At 45.7% G+C, this 16,682-nt stretch overlaps 1 protein-coding gene across 1 annotated transcript in view; it reads left to right on the top strand.

Moving 5' to 3' along the window:
- efcab7 (EF-hand calcium binding domain 7) overlaps window positions 1-16,682 on the top strand; it is a 126,919-nt gene that overhangs the window by 27,268 nt on the left and 82,969 nt on the right. The window contains exons 8-10 of the mRNA XM_070887055.1: window positions 4,799-4,908; window positions 11,154-11,308; window positions 12,682-12,815. Of these exons, the coding sequence (XP_070743156.1) occupies window positions 4,799-4,908; window positions 11,154-11,308; window positions 12,682-12,815 (399 nt within the window). The remainder of the gene's footprint in view (window positions 1-4,798; window positions 4,909-11,153; window positions 11,309-12,681; window positions 12,816-16,682) is intronic.

Raw genomic sequence — 16,682 nt, 5'->3', positions numbered from 1 at the left:
CTTGATCTGGTATCCATTAATGACCCAGATAATGTACAAGAAATGGAAGTGATAGCACCTGTGGCACAGTGACCACAGAAGGATAAAGTTTAACATGATTTGGGAGTCAGAAATGCCCAGGACCAGGAGCCAGATGTACAACTTTAAAAGGGTGAAATTCAGTGAAATGAGGGAAGGTTGATCAACATTTCTGTAGAAGACAAATGGAATACAAACACATTAAAAGTAAGATAAACAGGAAACATTGGCTGTGCAAATCCAACAGAGAGAAAGGGGAAAGGAATCACTGGAATGAATATAAATAAATGCAGAAACACATTTAAAAGTGTGCTCAGATGGGTAAAGAGAAAGCGGAAAATGGCACAGCAGTTTAAAAAAAAAGAGGTGAAAACCATCAAAGATGGAAATCAGTTTGAAGCTGCTCACAAGCACAAAATAGTAAGTATTCTGAATGACTACTTCAAGTATTCACAAGGGAAGATATGAGCAATATGCCCTCTATAAAGATATCTACAAAGCATCTGTGGAGAGAGAAACCGAGTTAATGTTTCAGGTCGATGAAAAATAAATTCTTGTGGATAGATGGTGTTTATCCCAGAATTAAACTGGAAGTAGAACTAGGGGAAACTAGTTCAAATTAGTAAAAGATAATTTTAGGACTGATATCAGGAAATTCTTCTTCACAATGGGTCCAAGTTTCCGCCCTCTGTAAAAAAAAAAAAAAAAAATGGTGCACCTCCATAAGGTGCGTCGACTTTCTGGAATAAAAAGGACACCGAAAACTTACCTTGTGATTCTCCGGTCTCCTCAGGCTGTCTTCGTGCTCGGCGTGGCGCAGCACAATTGGTCGGGGGCAGAGCCAGGTCCCGGCGCGGAAAACAGTGCCGGGACCTCTGCGCATGTGTGCTAGAGTGCGCACATGCGCAATACCTCCTCGCCCCTGAGGCTGCGTGGGAGGGGCCCGAAGCATGCCAGCCCGAGCCCTGGCCGAATGGGCTCCCCGGGCAAAGATCGGGACTCGAGCCTCCCTCCCTCCTTCCCGTTCAGCCACCCCCCAGTTCAGCCTCTCTTTTTCCCCCCCCCCCCCCCACCTCTTTCCCCATCTCACCCCCCGTCCCTCCACGTCGTCGGCGGGGCCCGCCCGCACGGCATCTCACTGGGGGCGGGCCCTGCCAGAAGTGGCAGCGGCGGCGGTGACCTGGCCCGTTCAGCCGCTCCCCCCCACCTCCCCCTCCTCTTTCCCCCCCCTCCTCTCTTTTCCCCCCCCCCTCCCTTCCCCTCCCTCTTCCCCCCCCATCTCTCTTTCCACCCTCCTCTCTTTCCACCCTCCTCTCTTTCCACCCTCCTCTTTCTCCCACCCCTCCTCTCCTCTTTCTCCCACCCCTCCTCTCCTCTTTCTCCCACCCCTCCTCTCCTCTTTCTCCCACCCCTCCTCTCCTCTTTCTCCCACCCCTCCTCTCCTCTTTCTCCCACCCCTCCTCTCCTCTTTCTCCCACCCCTCCTCTCCTCTTTCTCCCACCCCTCCTCTCCTCTTTCTCCCACCCCTCCTCTCCTCTTTCTCCCACCCCTCCTCTCCTCTTTCTCCCACCCCTCCTCTCCTCTTTCTCCCACCCCTCCTCTCCTCTTTCTCCCACCCCTCCTCTCCTCTTTCTCCCCTCCCCCCTCCTCTCTTTCTCCCCTCCCCCCTCCTCTCTTTCTCCCCTCCCCCCACCTCTCTTTCTCCCCTCCCCCCTCCTCTCTTTCTCCCCTCCCCCCACCTCTCTTTCTCCCCTCCCCCCTCCTCTCTTTCTCCCCTCCCCCCTCCTCTCTTTCTCCCCTCCCCCCTCCTCTCTTTCTCCCCTCCCCCCTCCTCTCTTTCTCCCCTCCCCCCTCCTCTCTTTCTCCCCTCCCCCCTCCTCTCTTTCTCCCCTCCCCCTCCTCTCTTTCTCCCCTCCCCCCTCCTCTCTTTCTCCCCTCCCCCCTCCTCTCTTTCTCCCCTCCCCCCTCCTCTCTTTCTCCCCTCCCCCCTCCTCTCTTTCTCCCCTCCCCCCTCCTCTCTTCTCCCCTCCCCCCTCCTCCCTTCTCCCCTCCCCCCTCCTCTCTTTCTCCCCTCCCCCCTCCTCTCTTTCTCCCCTCCCCCCTCCTCTCTTTCTCCCCTCCCCCCTCCTCTCTTTCTCCCCTCCCCCCTCCTCTCTTTCTCCCCTCCCCCCTCCTCTCTTTCTCCCCTCCCCCCTCCTCTCTTTCTCCCCTCCCCCCTCCTCTCTTTCTCCCCTCCCCCCTCCTCTCTTTCTCCCCTCCCCCCTCCTCTCTTTCTCCCCTCCCCCCTCCTCTCTTTCTCCCCTCCCCCCTCCTCTCTTTCTCCCCTCCCCCCTCCTCTCTTTCTCCCCTCCCCCCTCCTCTCTTTCTCCCCTCCCCCCTCCTCTCTTTCTCCCCTCCCCCCTCCTCTCTTTCTCCCCTCCCCCCTCCTCTCTTTCTCCCCTCCCCCCTCCTCTCTTTCTCCCCTCCCCCCTCCTCTCTTTCTCCCCTCCCCCCTCCTCTCTTTCTCCCCTCCCCCCTCCTCTCTTTCTCCCCTCCCCCCTCCTCTCTTTCTCCCCTCCCCCCTCCTCTCTTTCTCCCCTCCCCCCTCCTCTCTTTCTCCCCTCCCCCCTCCTCTCTTTCTCCCCTCCCCCCTCCTCTCTTTCTCCCCTCCCCCCTCCTCTCTTTCTCCCCTCCCCCCTCCTCTCTTTCTCCCCTCCCCCCTCCTCTCTTTCTCCCCTCACTGTCAGAAACAGAGAGAGACACTGACAGAGACAGAGAGAGAAAGACACGGGGGATGGGGCGTCCGTCCCAGCACGCTGATGGAGGGCTCCCAGTGCTGCAGTCGATGAGTAGAAACTTAATATTTTATTGATTTTTTTTAAATTATTTTTTTAATTTTTAAAAAATTTTTTGGATTGATTTATTGGTTGATTTATTGATTTATCATTTATTATTGTTTGATGGCTCTTTATTTGTGAAAGTGAAGTGTTTAATGTTTATAAACTTCCCCCCCCCCCCCCACCCACCTATTTCTCGTTCCCTACGCCTGATTTATAAATGTAGGCAAGGTTTTTCTGAGTGTACAAAAATCTACACTTACTCCATTCTAAGTTAGTTTGGAGAAGTTTTCGCTGTCTAAACTTGCAAAACAGGCGTAAGTGGCCAGACACGCCTCCTTTTGAAAAAAAAAATCTGTTCCAAAATGAAACTATTCTAACTCACTCGAACTGGAGCAAACTAAATGCCAAGAATTGCAATTTCTAAGATATTCCATTCTAAACATGTTGCTCCAAAACAAATTGGAGCAAATCAGGCCGTAACTTGAGCCCACAGAGTGATCAACATGTAGAATAAACTTCCAGATAGAGTAGTGGAGACAAAACCTCTGGAATCACTTAAATAATTGAATGCTACAGTGAAACAACATTAGGATTTCTCTGGATGGATGAATTGAGATGGGTTGAATGGTCTTCCCCATGTGTAATCACCTTATTATCTTGTAATTACATGACACCGAGGAAAATGAAAGGCTAATTTTGTGTTTGTATTTGTCCTGCGATATCAGTTGCTGCCCTATTTGGCAGCAGAAAGTAAATTTGGAAAGAGGAGAGCTGATATATACAACCTTATATGTTTCATCTGTGTTCAAACATTAGACATGCCATTTTCTTCTATCTTAGTAATGGTCTTTTTCTTTTATCTCTTTTCTCTTGTCTTCATGTTCTCAGGTAGGGAAAATATCAGCTTGATTCATGCTTCTGATTACTATCCAATGACTTCGAAAAGAAAGTGTACCTATGTGAACATAAAGATAGAAATACTTTCACTATGCACTAGGTGTAGCAAAATTATAAATATATTCATAAATATGTTTGATTTTTTCTATACCTTGTACAGAACAAATCTTCCCTCTCCCCACAAGTGAGGACAGGATTAGACTAGGTTACGAAGCCCCATATAGTCAAACAGCTGCCGATACTCATGTCCTGGGCTCAGACTTGTAGAATAGCTTTTTAAATGAGGTAGGGCAAGGGTGCCGATTTCTTGCAAAATGTCAGCCCCTCCTGAAAAGGAAACAAAATTATGAACTTGTAACTATTGGAAAAAAAAATTTGTAACCACAGGTTCAGTGCCAGCACAATGTTACACTGACTGATATATATTTTATCTTTTTTTTGCATTTTACTGTTCTAGTTGGAAAATGCATGAAATGAATGTATATGTATTATTTAAAAGCATAAAACAGTGCAGAGCAATACATTTTGTTACCTTTAAAAATGTAGAGTTTTTAATACATATTTTACTAATCCTAAGGAAGTTCCCTTCTGTTTGACAGGTTCAGCCTCACAAATCTTTATAATGGCAGCACATCAATCACCCAGTTCAATCATTCACAATATGAGAAATGTGCGTTCTGTAGTTTCATCACTTTTTTATGAATTTAGCCTGATATGGCTGCAGAATTTCAGACAGACTATTTATGATGTGAAATGGAAGCAGACTAATTTTGTCTCATAATTCCCCCGTAAAGTATGTTTAAATGATTCCCCGACCATTTCGAACACCTTATTCATTTTTAAATGTTTTATTCAACATGCTGTAATCCTGGATTATTTGAATTCTAAACAACTTCTCCCCAACACTATACATCTTTATCAGTTTAACAGTTGTAATATGACATACTTGCAATACAAAATTGCCCTAGAAGAAAAAAAGGACTTATTTTTGCAATATGCCTTTTTTGTTGCACACGGAACAGTCTTTTAGTCACAGGAACTCTACATTTGTTCCACCTGCTCAGAAAAATTATCGCCCTGGATGAATGTGGATACTGCATTATATGTTTTGAGGAATACTGGTGATTCTGAAGCTCTGGAAGTCGTGTGTGCCACGGAATTACGGGAAAAGGAGGTCAGAATTACTAACACAAAAATAAAGCTTCTAAATGTGAGTTTGTTGACCAATCCTAGTCTGGTCTAACGAATGTGGAAAGATCAAGGGTTGATAACTACTGTGCATGTAGCTCCAAATTCGTTTTTCTAAAGTACCTGCACATATGGCACAGCCGTTAATACATGCAAGACCAAAATCATCAAGAGAACCGTTCTTCAATTGGGCACTTTTTCCCCATCTCTTTCCACCAACTTTCTCTTTTCTTGTTGGGTTATAGTTCCCTAGGCGTCCTCCGGTATTGGTTGATGTCAGGCCATTTGATTCTGGGTGGGGAGATGTCGCAAAAGCCAAGCCCAATCTTGTCCTCCTTTGAGACCTTAAACACCTGCTTCAGCGGGGGTTGCTGGATATCAATCAGAAACAGCATCCTGGCTGATTTTCCCCCTGTAACCCAAGGTGTCGACAACAATTTTATCATCACTTCTGTCATCTTGGCACAAACCATGGATGTGGTGTATTTGGACTTCCTGAAGGCATTTGACAAGGTGCCACATAAAAGGTTACTGTACAAGATAAAAGTTTGCGGGGTTGGGGGTAATATATTAGTATGGATAGAGGATTGGCTAACTAACAGAAAACAGAGAGTTGGGATAAATGGGTCATTCTCTGATTGGCAACCAGTAACTAGTGGGGTGCCGCAGGGATCAGTGCTGGGACCCCAACTATTTACAATCTATATTAACGACTTGGAAGAAGGGACTGAGTGTAACGTAGCCAAGTTTGCTGACGATACAAAGATGGGAGGAAAAGCAATGTGTGAGGAGGGCATAGACAGGCTAAGTGGGCAAAAAATTGGCAGATGGAGTATAATATTGGAAAGTGTGAGGTCATGTACTTTGGCAGAAAAAAATCAAAGAGAAAGTTATTATTTAAATGGAGAAAGATTGCAAAGTGCCGCATTACAGCGGGACCTGGGGGTACTTGTGCATGAAACACAAAAGGATAGTATGCGGGTACAGCAAGTGATCAGGAAGGCCAATGGTATCTTGGCCTTTATTGCAAAGGGGATGGAGTATAAAAGCAGGGAAGTCTTGCTACAGCTATATAAGGTATTGGTGAGGCCACAACTGGAATGCTGCGGCAGTTTTGGTTTCCATATTTACGAAAGGATATACTTGCTTTGGAGACAGTTCAAAGAAGGTTCACTATGTTGATTCCGGGGATGAGGGAGTTGACTGAAGAGGAAAGATTGAGCAGGTTGGGCCTCTACTCATTGGAGTTCAGAAGAATGAGAGGTGATCCTAACAAAACATATAAGATTATGAGGGGGATTGACAAGGATGTTTCCACTGATGGGGAGACTAGAACTAGAGGGCATGATCTTAGAATAAGGGGCCGCCCATTTAAAACAGAGATGAGGAGAAATTTCTTCTCTCGGAGGGTTGTAAATCTGTGGAATTCGTTGCCTCAGAGAGCTGTGGAAGCTGGGACATTGAATAAATTTAAGTCAGAAGTAGACAGTTTCTTAAATGATAAGGTGAAAATGGGTTATGGGGAGCAGGCGGGGAAGTGGAGCTGAGTCCATGATCAGATCAGCCATGATCTTATTGAATGGCAGAGCAGGCTCGAGGGGCCGTATGGCCTACTCCTGTTCCTATTTCTTATATTCTTATGTTCTTATTGAACCAGGGACCTTCCTGATGTGTACTTATTGGCTTAACCAGCTGAGGCATGAGGAGGACTCAGCAATTTAATTAAACCTGTGACCATTGGCAATTTCATATAATATATGCAAATTGTTTTTAATTGTTAATATTTTCTTTTGGGGAAAATGTTCAACATCAGATCCAAGTGACTTTTGATGTACAGATTAGAAGGGGAGGTTTACATTTTAGATTAACATTTACATTTAAATTAGGTTTACATTTTAGAAATATATCTGGGCACACTAGTCCAAAACCAAGATGTGACAAACCTAGAAAAGCTGTTAATTAAATTAGGTTGGAGAGGGGGCAAAAGAGATATTGGAGGAGCAACATACCAATGGACACGTAATATTGATGATTGGAAAATTCCTAGCACCCTGATTCAAAGACCTGTAAATTTACAAAATACATGGAGACAAAGCAGCTTTGCACTGGCATTTGAAATAAAAACAGAAAGTACTGAAATTACACAGCAGGTCAATCATCATTTGGGTGAGTGCACTGATGAAATATCCTTCCAAATAATGTAACCTACTGTTCTCAATCAGATGTTGATCAATCTGCTGTGGATTTCCAGAATTTTCTGCTTTTTAAAAAAAAATCTACTTGTATTTGTAATGTCACATTAAAAAAATAATAGAATTAGTTTCTGACACATTGGCCCCAAGTTTCCACATGATTTGCTCCTGATTTTTAGGAGCATCTGGTGTAGAACGGAGTATCTTAGAAATCGGAATTCTCCACATTTAGTTTTCTGCAGTTCTAGTCAGGTAGAACAGTTTCACTTTGGAACAGAATTTTTTTTTCAAAAGGGGGCGTGTCCGGCCACTGACGCCTGATTTGAAAGTTTCCACAGTGAAAACGTACTCCAAACTAACTTAGAATGGAGCAAGTGAAGATTTTTGTACGCTTGAAAAAACCTTGTCTACACTTTAAAAAATCAGGCGCAGGTTACAAATTAGGTGTCGGGAACGAGGTGGGGGGGGGTGGTGGAAGGGAAGTCATTAAATTCTACAATCAATCCTTAGTTATACTTATACAAATATTATACAAATAAATCCAACCTGAATAAAAATTTATAAGCAAAGAAAAGATTAAATAAACCATGTTCCTACCTGTGTGAAAGTGCTTCAGGCAGGCCTTTCAGGCAGCGGTGTGGCGTCAGTGTCTCAACGGCAGCGGCAGCAAGCAGCCTTCGAGCTGAGCTGCGGTGCTTGAGGCAGGCCTTCATTCCCCGCGAAGATGCAGCACCCGGACGGACTTGAGGCCATTCGGCCATGGGATTGCAGCGGCGTCAGTGGCTGGTCGGGAGCAGCAGCAGCCTTCGAGCTGTGAGGGGGACTGACTGAGGCCATTTGGACAGGGAGAGGCAGCCACATCGACATCTTTATATTTAAATTTGCAGAATGGGTGCACCACATATTATGCAATGGTTTGCTTCCTCATGCAAGAAATTCTTTGTTCTTGGTGGAAGTTGATCCATTGCAAAGTTGAATTGGCACTTTTATTTCTCCAAACACACAGTCCTTAATTTGCAGGCACCGGTTCTGCAAGTTTTGCAGTGAAAAGCTGAACTCACTGATTTCAGCAGGTGATTTATTCAGCAGTGCTGCTAAAAGCACTCCCTCACACACATAAATATCAAGAAAATTAAAATACAAGCCTTTGCAGGGGTCCAAGAAACAAATCTTCACTTTTTCTGCAGCACTTTTAAAAATGGCCGAGTGCCAATGTTTACTTCAGATTGCGCGTGCGCGAACGCTCCAACGCGCATGCGCAGGGTTGCCGGCACCAAGAAGCCTCATTTAAATTGTACCCGTCCCCTCCTACTTACAAAATCGGCGCGAGTGGTAGGCTCTGCCTGTGCGCCGCGCCAAGCAGACATCGAGCTCCAAGGAGCTCGAGAATACCGCATTTTTTTTCAGGCGCCATTTTCGGCGCGAAAAACAGGCGCCCAGCTCTGAGGTGCGCCTTTTTCGCCGCGTGTGGAAACTTGGGGCCATTATGCCAACTTGATATTTCAAAGAATCTTTCATTCAGTTCTTAATATATATTTTAAAATTTGATATTATGATCATTCTTGATCAAAAATACAATGCCACAAAAGATTTTATAACTATAGGGTCACAAACCTTCCAAAGTATATGAAATTTTCCATTTACATCAGACCTATCCTCTATATTCACAGTCTTCTAAGCCATATTCAGGTATTTATTTTTCCTATGCTTATTTAAATGCACTGCAAGCCTGATCTCCCCATTTGTGTTGTTGTTGGACTGTGCTTTTTGTTTAGAGTTCAACTGGACTGGGCTTAAGGGAGTCCCTTAGAGGGCAGAGTTTTTAATTTTTTTTCCCATATAAAGTTTAACTGTACATTGAATCTTTTATAAACATTTGTTTTCTGATACAATTTGTATTTTGTAACAGCATTAAGTAATGCTTACGCCAATCTAAAATAGCAAAGTGTTCTTTGACTGTAATTGATGTATTTATTAGAACAGGAACAGATGAGTAAAAATAGGTCACTTATAAAAGAAGCTCGCTCTTCCGATATATAAATTTTTATATGAATTCAGGGAGTGACGGGTCATCTTAACTGCAAGCTACTGAATGCCATGGCATTCAGCAAGTCAGATGGGGTTTGGTTTTGAAGTATGTTAAGTACTGTATGCGTAAGTGAAATGGTGCAGGATGACAGAAGACATGTCAGGGATTTGAGCCACCATCCAATACCTGATTTTCTGCTACCACCATTAGACCACCAACCATATCCACTGGCTTATCGCATCTATGTTTCAACGAATGAAGGGAATGGCTCCATGTCAACAGGGAGTCAGTTGCAGAGATGTGCCATCTGCTGTAAGGACACCTGTAGTCAAGTATACCATGGAATGGTCAAGGTTCATCAATCACCTCAATTTTTCTGCCTTTGACTTTTTGTAGGGTAGCATACGGAACAAATGCAGATCAGACAATGTGCTTCCTACACATGTATAAAACAACTGACTAATACATTGTAGAGTTTGGCCAGCATTTCATCTCCTTTTCTTCCGAGTAGCAATAGCAGTATTACACAGCTGACCACTGTCCTCCACCTGGTGTATTTCCCAAAGCTGAGGGGTCATTGGCAGCTATGTGGCCATTCAGTCAGCAGACTCCTACTCATCCTCTGCTACCAGCCCTTGTTCCTCACCTTTGTACTCTGACTCATCCCATACTATCTCCAAGCTCAGAACTACTAGGCTTGCAAAATAATGGCATCATCCAGCCTTTGTGCAAGTTCCAGATAATGCTGTGAGATTGATTTGTGGCAGAAAGGAAATGATTTCAGGGAAGAGGGTCTCTAACCCACTTGTCAGTGAACAGTGTGAAGGGAGGTAAGGCTCATATTCCCTTGGTTATAAAGACCTGGATTAAGGAGTTGGTAGCTTTTTTTATGCTGCGCCACAAATTTGCCTTAGCTGAATCTTGGAGGCCATTTATAAATGTCAACCTTCCCACTGAAATTGCCCATGGGTACTGAATTTTGTAGTTTTGTTTATTTTGGATTCTAAACTGGATTGAGATTAAATTCATATCCGTTTGGAGAAGAGACATCCCATCAAACTAAGCTGGATTTGAATTTGGGTCCCATGGGTGTATGAACACTTTGGCCTAGAAATTCTAGAGCTCCCCATTTGGGGACGGTAACACTTGCGAGGTGCTAGACTTTGCGGCAGGCACAGAAGTCTCGCCTCTTGCAAGAAATTGGGGTTACCACCCCCGAAAGGAAGTGGAGCGCTAAATCGAGCGTTCCACTTCCTTTCTGGGACTGTAGCGGGGCACACAGCTCTTGAGCGGGGAGCACAGCTCAGCAGCGCTATGCACTGAGCCGTGTAGCGCTGCCATGTATGAGGGGCTCTTTCCTGAATTGAAGGGAAGGGCCCAAACTGCATATTCTACTGAATAAAAAGGGTCCTATCTGGACCACCGGGGAGCAGGGGTGCCGCGTGATCAGCCTGACACCCAAGGAGAGTGCCGGGCTGAGCAATCACAGCAACTGCCCCGTGTCCAAAGCGGCACCGCTGAGGAAAACAAAACTGGAGACTTTTGACGAGCAGCCGGCCGCCTTCCCTTTAAATTGTGCCCTGCTAGCGGCCAGCTGCCCGGTACGCGTCCCCTGAAGCTGCTGCTGTCATCACCTAGCGCAACTTCAGGGGACGATACCCACTTTTAGGGTTCAGGGCACTAACTGGGCTCTGCGCACGGCGAAGATGTCACGATCTCTGGACACAGGAGATCAGGTGCAGCACCATAGCGCCGCCGCTAAACTCCCGGCGAATTTAGCGGGAGTTGTTAGCACTGTCGTGCCCAGTCGCAAAGTCATTTGCGCCCCATTAGCGCCAACGGGAGGTACAAATGACCCCAATTTCTCCCCCTTTGTGCCACATAGTATCCAATTTTTGTGTTTGAAAAAAATGTTCAGTAAAGTGAAGCACATTATTTGACATTGGCTCTCAATGATGTCCAGAAAAGTGAATAAAAATGCTTTAATATCTGAAAACTTTCATACACCAGAAGTTTGGATGGAAGGGAGAGCTTCGTTCTGGCATTTATCACCTCCTCCCTTTCACTACTGGCTGCAGACTAAGGAAAAGGAGGAAATCAGTGACACGAGAAGCCAAGCTTGTCAACAGGGAAAATGATGACCTCGCACTCACCAAAGAATTCAGGTGTAATATTTATTTTAAAAAGCAGATGGATAAAATGCATATTTTAAAATAGATCTGATTTGTGTTAGATCGCAAAAATGCCAATGCTAGAATTTAAAATAAAACAGAAAATACTGGAAACGTGCAGCAGGTTACACGGCATGTGGAAGAGAAAGTGGGTTAACAGTTCTGGTGTAACGCTTCATCAAATTAACATACTCATGCTGGAGAAGCCCATTTATCGTACTCAGAAGGACATGTCAGGAGGTGCCCAAGAATACAGAGTTGAGGGGAGAATGGCAGTATGAGGTCAAGAGTTCAAATATACCAACTATTTAAACAAAGAGGTAACTAATAATCTGATTGTTTTTGAAATGCAGGAAAGTGCGTTTTGTGTGCGTGTTTGTGGGCATACATTCAAATCATTGGGTAATGCTGTAATAGTAATGCCTAGTATTCTTTCTTGCTGCAGACGTGGCACTGTAATTCTCTCGACCAGTTGCAGAAAACACAGCTGTAAGACACGCTGGGGCCAAAATTGCCCTCCACCAGAAATGGGGCATATCTAATGCATGGGACGGATAATCCGTGAGAAATTCAGCTTTTTGTGGTGTTTTTTGGAGCGGGGCGGAAGTGGTCTCATCATTGGGGCAGAAGTGCGGACAGATTGGAATAGCCACCAACTGGGCGGAAGTGAGGACAGATCAGAGTGACCAGTGCTCCAAGTCATCGTGCTGGCGCGTCACAACGTCCCTCCCCTTCAGTTAAAGGGGAGGGCCGCTGTGAGCTCTGCAGCCACTTTAGTGGCAAACGCTTGGCCACCAGGGAGGGTTTCGGCCAGGCCAACAGGGCTGGCACCCAAGAGAGGGTAATTGTCGGCTGACAGTAAAAAATAAAATGGAGTCGCCGGCAGTGCCACCTCCCCTTTAAGAGTGGCCGCGCCGTCCAGTCACAGAAAGGGTACCGACAGTAAAAGCTGGCACCAACCAGTGGTGGCGACGCTCCCGTGGGGCAATTTCAGAAAGGGGTCGACGCGTGCATGACGTGGTGGGAAAATGGGCGGGGCGGTTCCCTACACTGCTCCAAAACTGAAGGAGGGCAATTTTCAAAATGGCGGCCCCTCCGCGGCAACTCGGCTGCCGGTCCGCACCGACCCGTGGCTGCTGCTTTCAGGCGGCCACGGGCCTTATAGAAAAGGGCAATTTTGGCCCCGCTATTTCTCCTGACTAACCATGGGCAAGGAGAAAAAGATAAATTTAAAAAAAATATATCATCTGATAGTACATATTTTTCCAGCATTTTCTGATTTTTATTTCATTTTTCGTTGCTCATACCTTTTTCTGTATTCTGATGATGCAACCTGTCCATCCTGACTTACCTTTTAATTTTAATAGGGCTGCTCTATCAGACATCTTTGAAGTCATCGATTTAGATGGCAATGGCCTCCTGAGCTTTGAAGAGTATAATTTCTTTGAGTTGAGGACCAGTGGCGAGAAATGTGACAGTGAGGCATGGGCTGTGTGCCAAGGTGAGGTGAACAATTTTATTTAGGCTTCAGTAATTCTCATGTTTTCTCCTTTAAACAAATGTCTGAGAATATTTTGATGATTAATCTGGCCAAGCTCTTCAGTGTTGATGGGTTTAAATAACAGGACACAGAAGTTTAAAACAAATAGGAAGTTAGAAGTAGCAAAGGAAGTTATGCAGAACATTTTCACTTTGAGGGTTGTAGAATTTTGAAATAAGTTATAGGAAAAGGTTGTTGAAGTAGACAGTTCAAGAGATAATTAGATTTGTTTCTGATAAGAGAAGGGATTGAGAGATACGGTGAGACAATGGGGATGATATCTTATCAAAAAGAGATGGACTTGTTGGCCCAAAATTCTCTTTCCTTGCTCCTCAAAATTCTTGTATTATGTGTTTATGACAGCTCCTCAAATTATCTAAATTGTGAGCACATTTTGGAAGTGCATTAAAACTGTTCTAGCATAGGAAAATACAGGTGTTACATTAGTCAGTTGAAAACATCAAAGCACCAATACATGGTGCAGTTGAAAACATCAAAGCACAGTGCAGTGGTAAGGAAGAGGAAAAATTAGGGAGAGTCTTGTGTATGTATTAATGGCTGCTTTCAGCATAACATTGAGAGAAGCTCAGAACACTGCTCATCTTTACAGATGGCCTGAGCAGACCAGAGAAGAGAATGAGGAAAATATGAGTGGTTGTGTACTGAAGTGAGCTGCATATTTTGGGTGGCTTAGAGACATCAATAAATACGTAGATATCTCCCATTTATAACATTTAGATTCGGTATAAGATACTCCCCCTTTACCGCATTCAGTACTGACAGTTACTTTTGTGGCTAAATTATTTTTCAGTGGTCATCTAAAATAATTTCTGAAAATTTAGAAGAATGCATTTAATTATGTATTGTAATTATTTATGATATTTAAACATCGCAGTATTTAAACAGACAGGGAAATTAATTCATCCAAAGGATGAGGGACATGCTTGAGAGCTGCAGCCAGCTCAAGCAAGACTGCAAGAGACACAGGCTATTTTTAAAATTGTTTATCTCAAAGGTTATCCTTAGTGTATAAAGTGGTAAATTGGTCTGAGATAAGATCTCTGTGGCAATGGTACACACTCGTGACCAGTGGATTTTTTTTGTTGGTCCTTCAATTTCCTATATAGTTCGAAGACTTTCTCCAAATATAACTGTAACTAACAAATATAACTTAAATTTGGACCATTCCATCATTGCGAAAAAAGGACACCGTCATACTACAGGTATGAGTTAAAGACTAGTGCCTGCTTAGAGCGATACGAGGCTGTCAAACTCTTGCTGTAATGCTAGATACAAATTGCTGTTTAGCCAGGAAAATTGGAAATCTGAGCATGCAAGAGACAGTTGACTCTTTGTTAACATTGGGAAAACTTTTAAATGCTGTCCATTGGATTGCCTGGGAATTTTTTAAACTTCACTCTGAACCATATGTTCATCAAGCTTTATGTGAAGAATAATTTCTTGACATCAGTCCTGTATTTACAATTATAATGTAGTTGGTGTGAAGCTGGAACAGTGTGAGAATATCTCCTTGAAGTGATCTTACACCTCTTGCCAAAATTTGATTGATGTATCTTCATACCAGAGTTATATTATACATTTTGTGTCACTACAAAGCCAAATTCATTTTACATTGACACAGGCTTTGTAATTAACTGGCCTAAAAATTGTCTGCCTTTGTTTTACCAAAGTTCTGTTGCCAAGTTCTGCATTGAGATTGATATTGTTCTGCAAAGAATACAGTAGTAAACCTTCAGTATGTTTTGTGTTTCAATGTCTTGGTTTAAGTCATCTTTGCTGTTTTATATTCATTTTCTCAGTACATCCCAGACTCTGTTTCTTGAATGTGTTCCAAAACTATCACCGTCAGCAATATCACTTTAAGTGAGAAAATGTTGCTGAGCATTGCTTATTTTTATACTTTGAATATTTTACGAGTTTTCTGGGCAGTTTGATAAGTATTTTTTTTTTCCAACATAGTGCAAGTAAGTAAATGGCCTTTCTTAGGACCCAAGTTTCGGGTGGAGTTGCTCCTAGTTTTTTGGAGCAACTAATTTAGTTTGGAATATGTTAGAAATTGCAATTCTTGGATATTAGTTTGCTTCAGTTCTAGTGAGTTAGTTTAGGTTGGCTTTAGGTAAGGTACTTTTTTTTCAAAAGGGGATGTGTCCAGCCACTCAGGCCTGTTTTGCAAGTTTCGGCAGTGAAAACTTACTACAAACTAACTTAGGATGGAGTGAGTGTCCACTTTTGTAAGTTCTGAAAAAACTTACCTAGAGTTAAGTTTAGTGCAGGCACAGCCAGAGACGGCGGGTGGGAAGCATTAAACACAAAGGACGCATCAACATCACAACAGCGGGGGGTAAGGGAAGTTAGAGGATTTTCCATAAACACCTTCACAAAAACATTAAAGAAGCAAAGTACATTTAAAGCACTAAGCACTAAACAAAGCAGTACATTTAAAGCACCAAGCACTAAACGAAGCACAAAAAGTAATAAGCAATAAATTAATAAAAAATAGAAGGAACCCTGCACCTAAAGCACCAAGACCAAAGTAATAAGCAATCAATCAATACAAAATAGAAGTCCTACCTTTATGTGAAGGGAAGGTGTCTCTGTCAGTGTCTCTCACTGTAGTGTCTCTCTCTCTCTGTATCTGACAGTGAGGGGTGGGGGGTGGGGGGTGTGTGTGTAGTGTGTGTCTGTCTGTGTGTGTATGTGTGGGAGGGATGGGGGGTGTGTGGGAGGGATGGGGGGTGTGTGGGGGGTGGGAAGGGGTGTGTGTGTGGGGGGGGGTGTGTGTGTGTGTGGGCGGGTGGGAGGGTGTGTGTGTGTGTGTGGGGGAGGGTGGGAGGGGGTGTGTGTGTGTGTGTGGGGGGGTGGGGGTGTGTGGGGTGGGAAGGGTGTGTGTGTGGGGGGTTGGGAGGGGGTGTGTGTGTGGGGGGGTGGCGGCAGGGGGTGTATGGGAGGGGGTGTGTGTGGGGGGGATGGGAGAGGGTGTGTGTGGGGGGGTGGGAGGGGGTGTGTGTGTGTGTGGGGGAGTGGGAGGGTGTGTGGGGGAGTGGGAGGGTGTGTGTGTGGGGGGGGGTGGCGGCAGGGGGTGTATGTGGGGGGATGGGAGGGGGTGTGTGTGGGGAGTTGGGAGGGGGTGTGTGTGGTGGGGGGTTGGGAGGGGGTGTGTGTGGTGGGGGGTGGGAGGGGGTGTGTGTGGTGGGGGGTGGGAGGGGGTGTGTGTGGTGGGGGTGGGAGGGGGTGTGTGTGGTGGGGGTGGGAGGGGGTGTGTGTGGTGGGGGTGGGAGGGGGTGTGTGTGGTGGGGGGTGGGAGGGGGTGAGTGTGTTGGGGGGTGGGAGGGGGTGTGTGTGGTGGGAGGGGGTGTGTGTGGTGGGAGGGGGTGTGTGTGGTGGGGGGTGGGAGGGGGTGTGGGGGGTGGGAGGGGGTGTGTGGGTGGGAGGGGGTGTGTGTGGTGGGAGGGGGTGTGGGGGGTGGGAGGGGGTGTGTGTGGTAGGGGGTGTGTGTGGTGGGGGGTGGGAGGGGGTGTGTGTGGTGGGAGGGGGTGTGTGTGGTGGGGGTGGGAGGGCGGGGGGTGTGTGGTGGGGGGTGGGAGGGCGGGGGGTGTGTGGTGGGGGGTGGGAGGGCGGGGGTGTGTGTGGTGGGGGGTGGGAGGGCGGGGGTGTGTGTGGTGGGGGGTGGGAGGGGGTGTGTGTGGTGGGGGGTGGGAGGGGGTGTGTGTGATGGCGGGTGGGAGGGGGTGTGTGTGGTGGCGGGTGGGAGGGGGTGTGTGTGGTGGGGGGTGGGAGGGGGTGTGTGTGGTAGGGGGTGTGTGTGGT

Source organism: Pristiophorus japonicus, chromosome 8 (genome assembly GCF_044704955.1).
Source record: "Pristiophorus japonicus isolate sPriJap1 chromosome 8, sPriJap1.hap1, whole genome shotgun sequence".
Taxonomy (NCBI): Eukaryota; Metazoa; Chordata; class Chondrichthyes; family Pristiophoridae; genus Pristiophorus; species Pristiophorus japonicus.
Note: the sequence above shows the minus strand (reverse complement) of the source record. Positions and strands in the feature narration are given on the sequence as shown.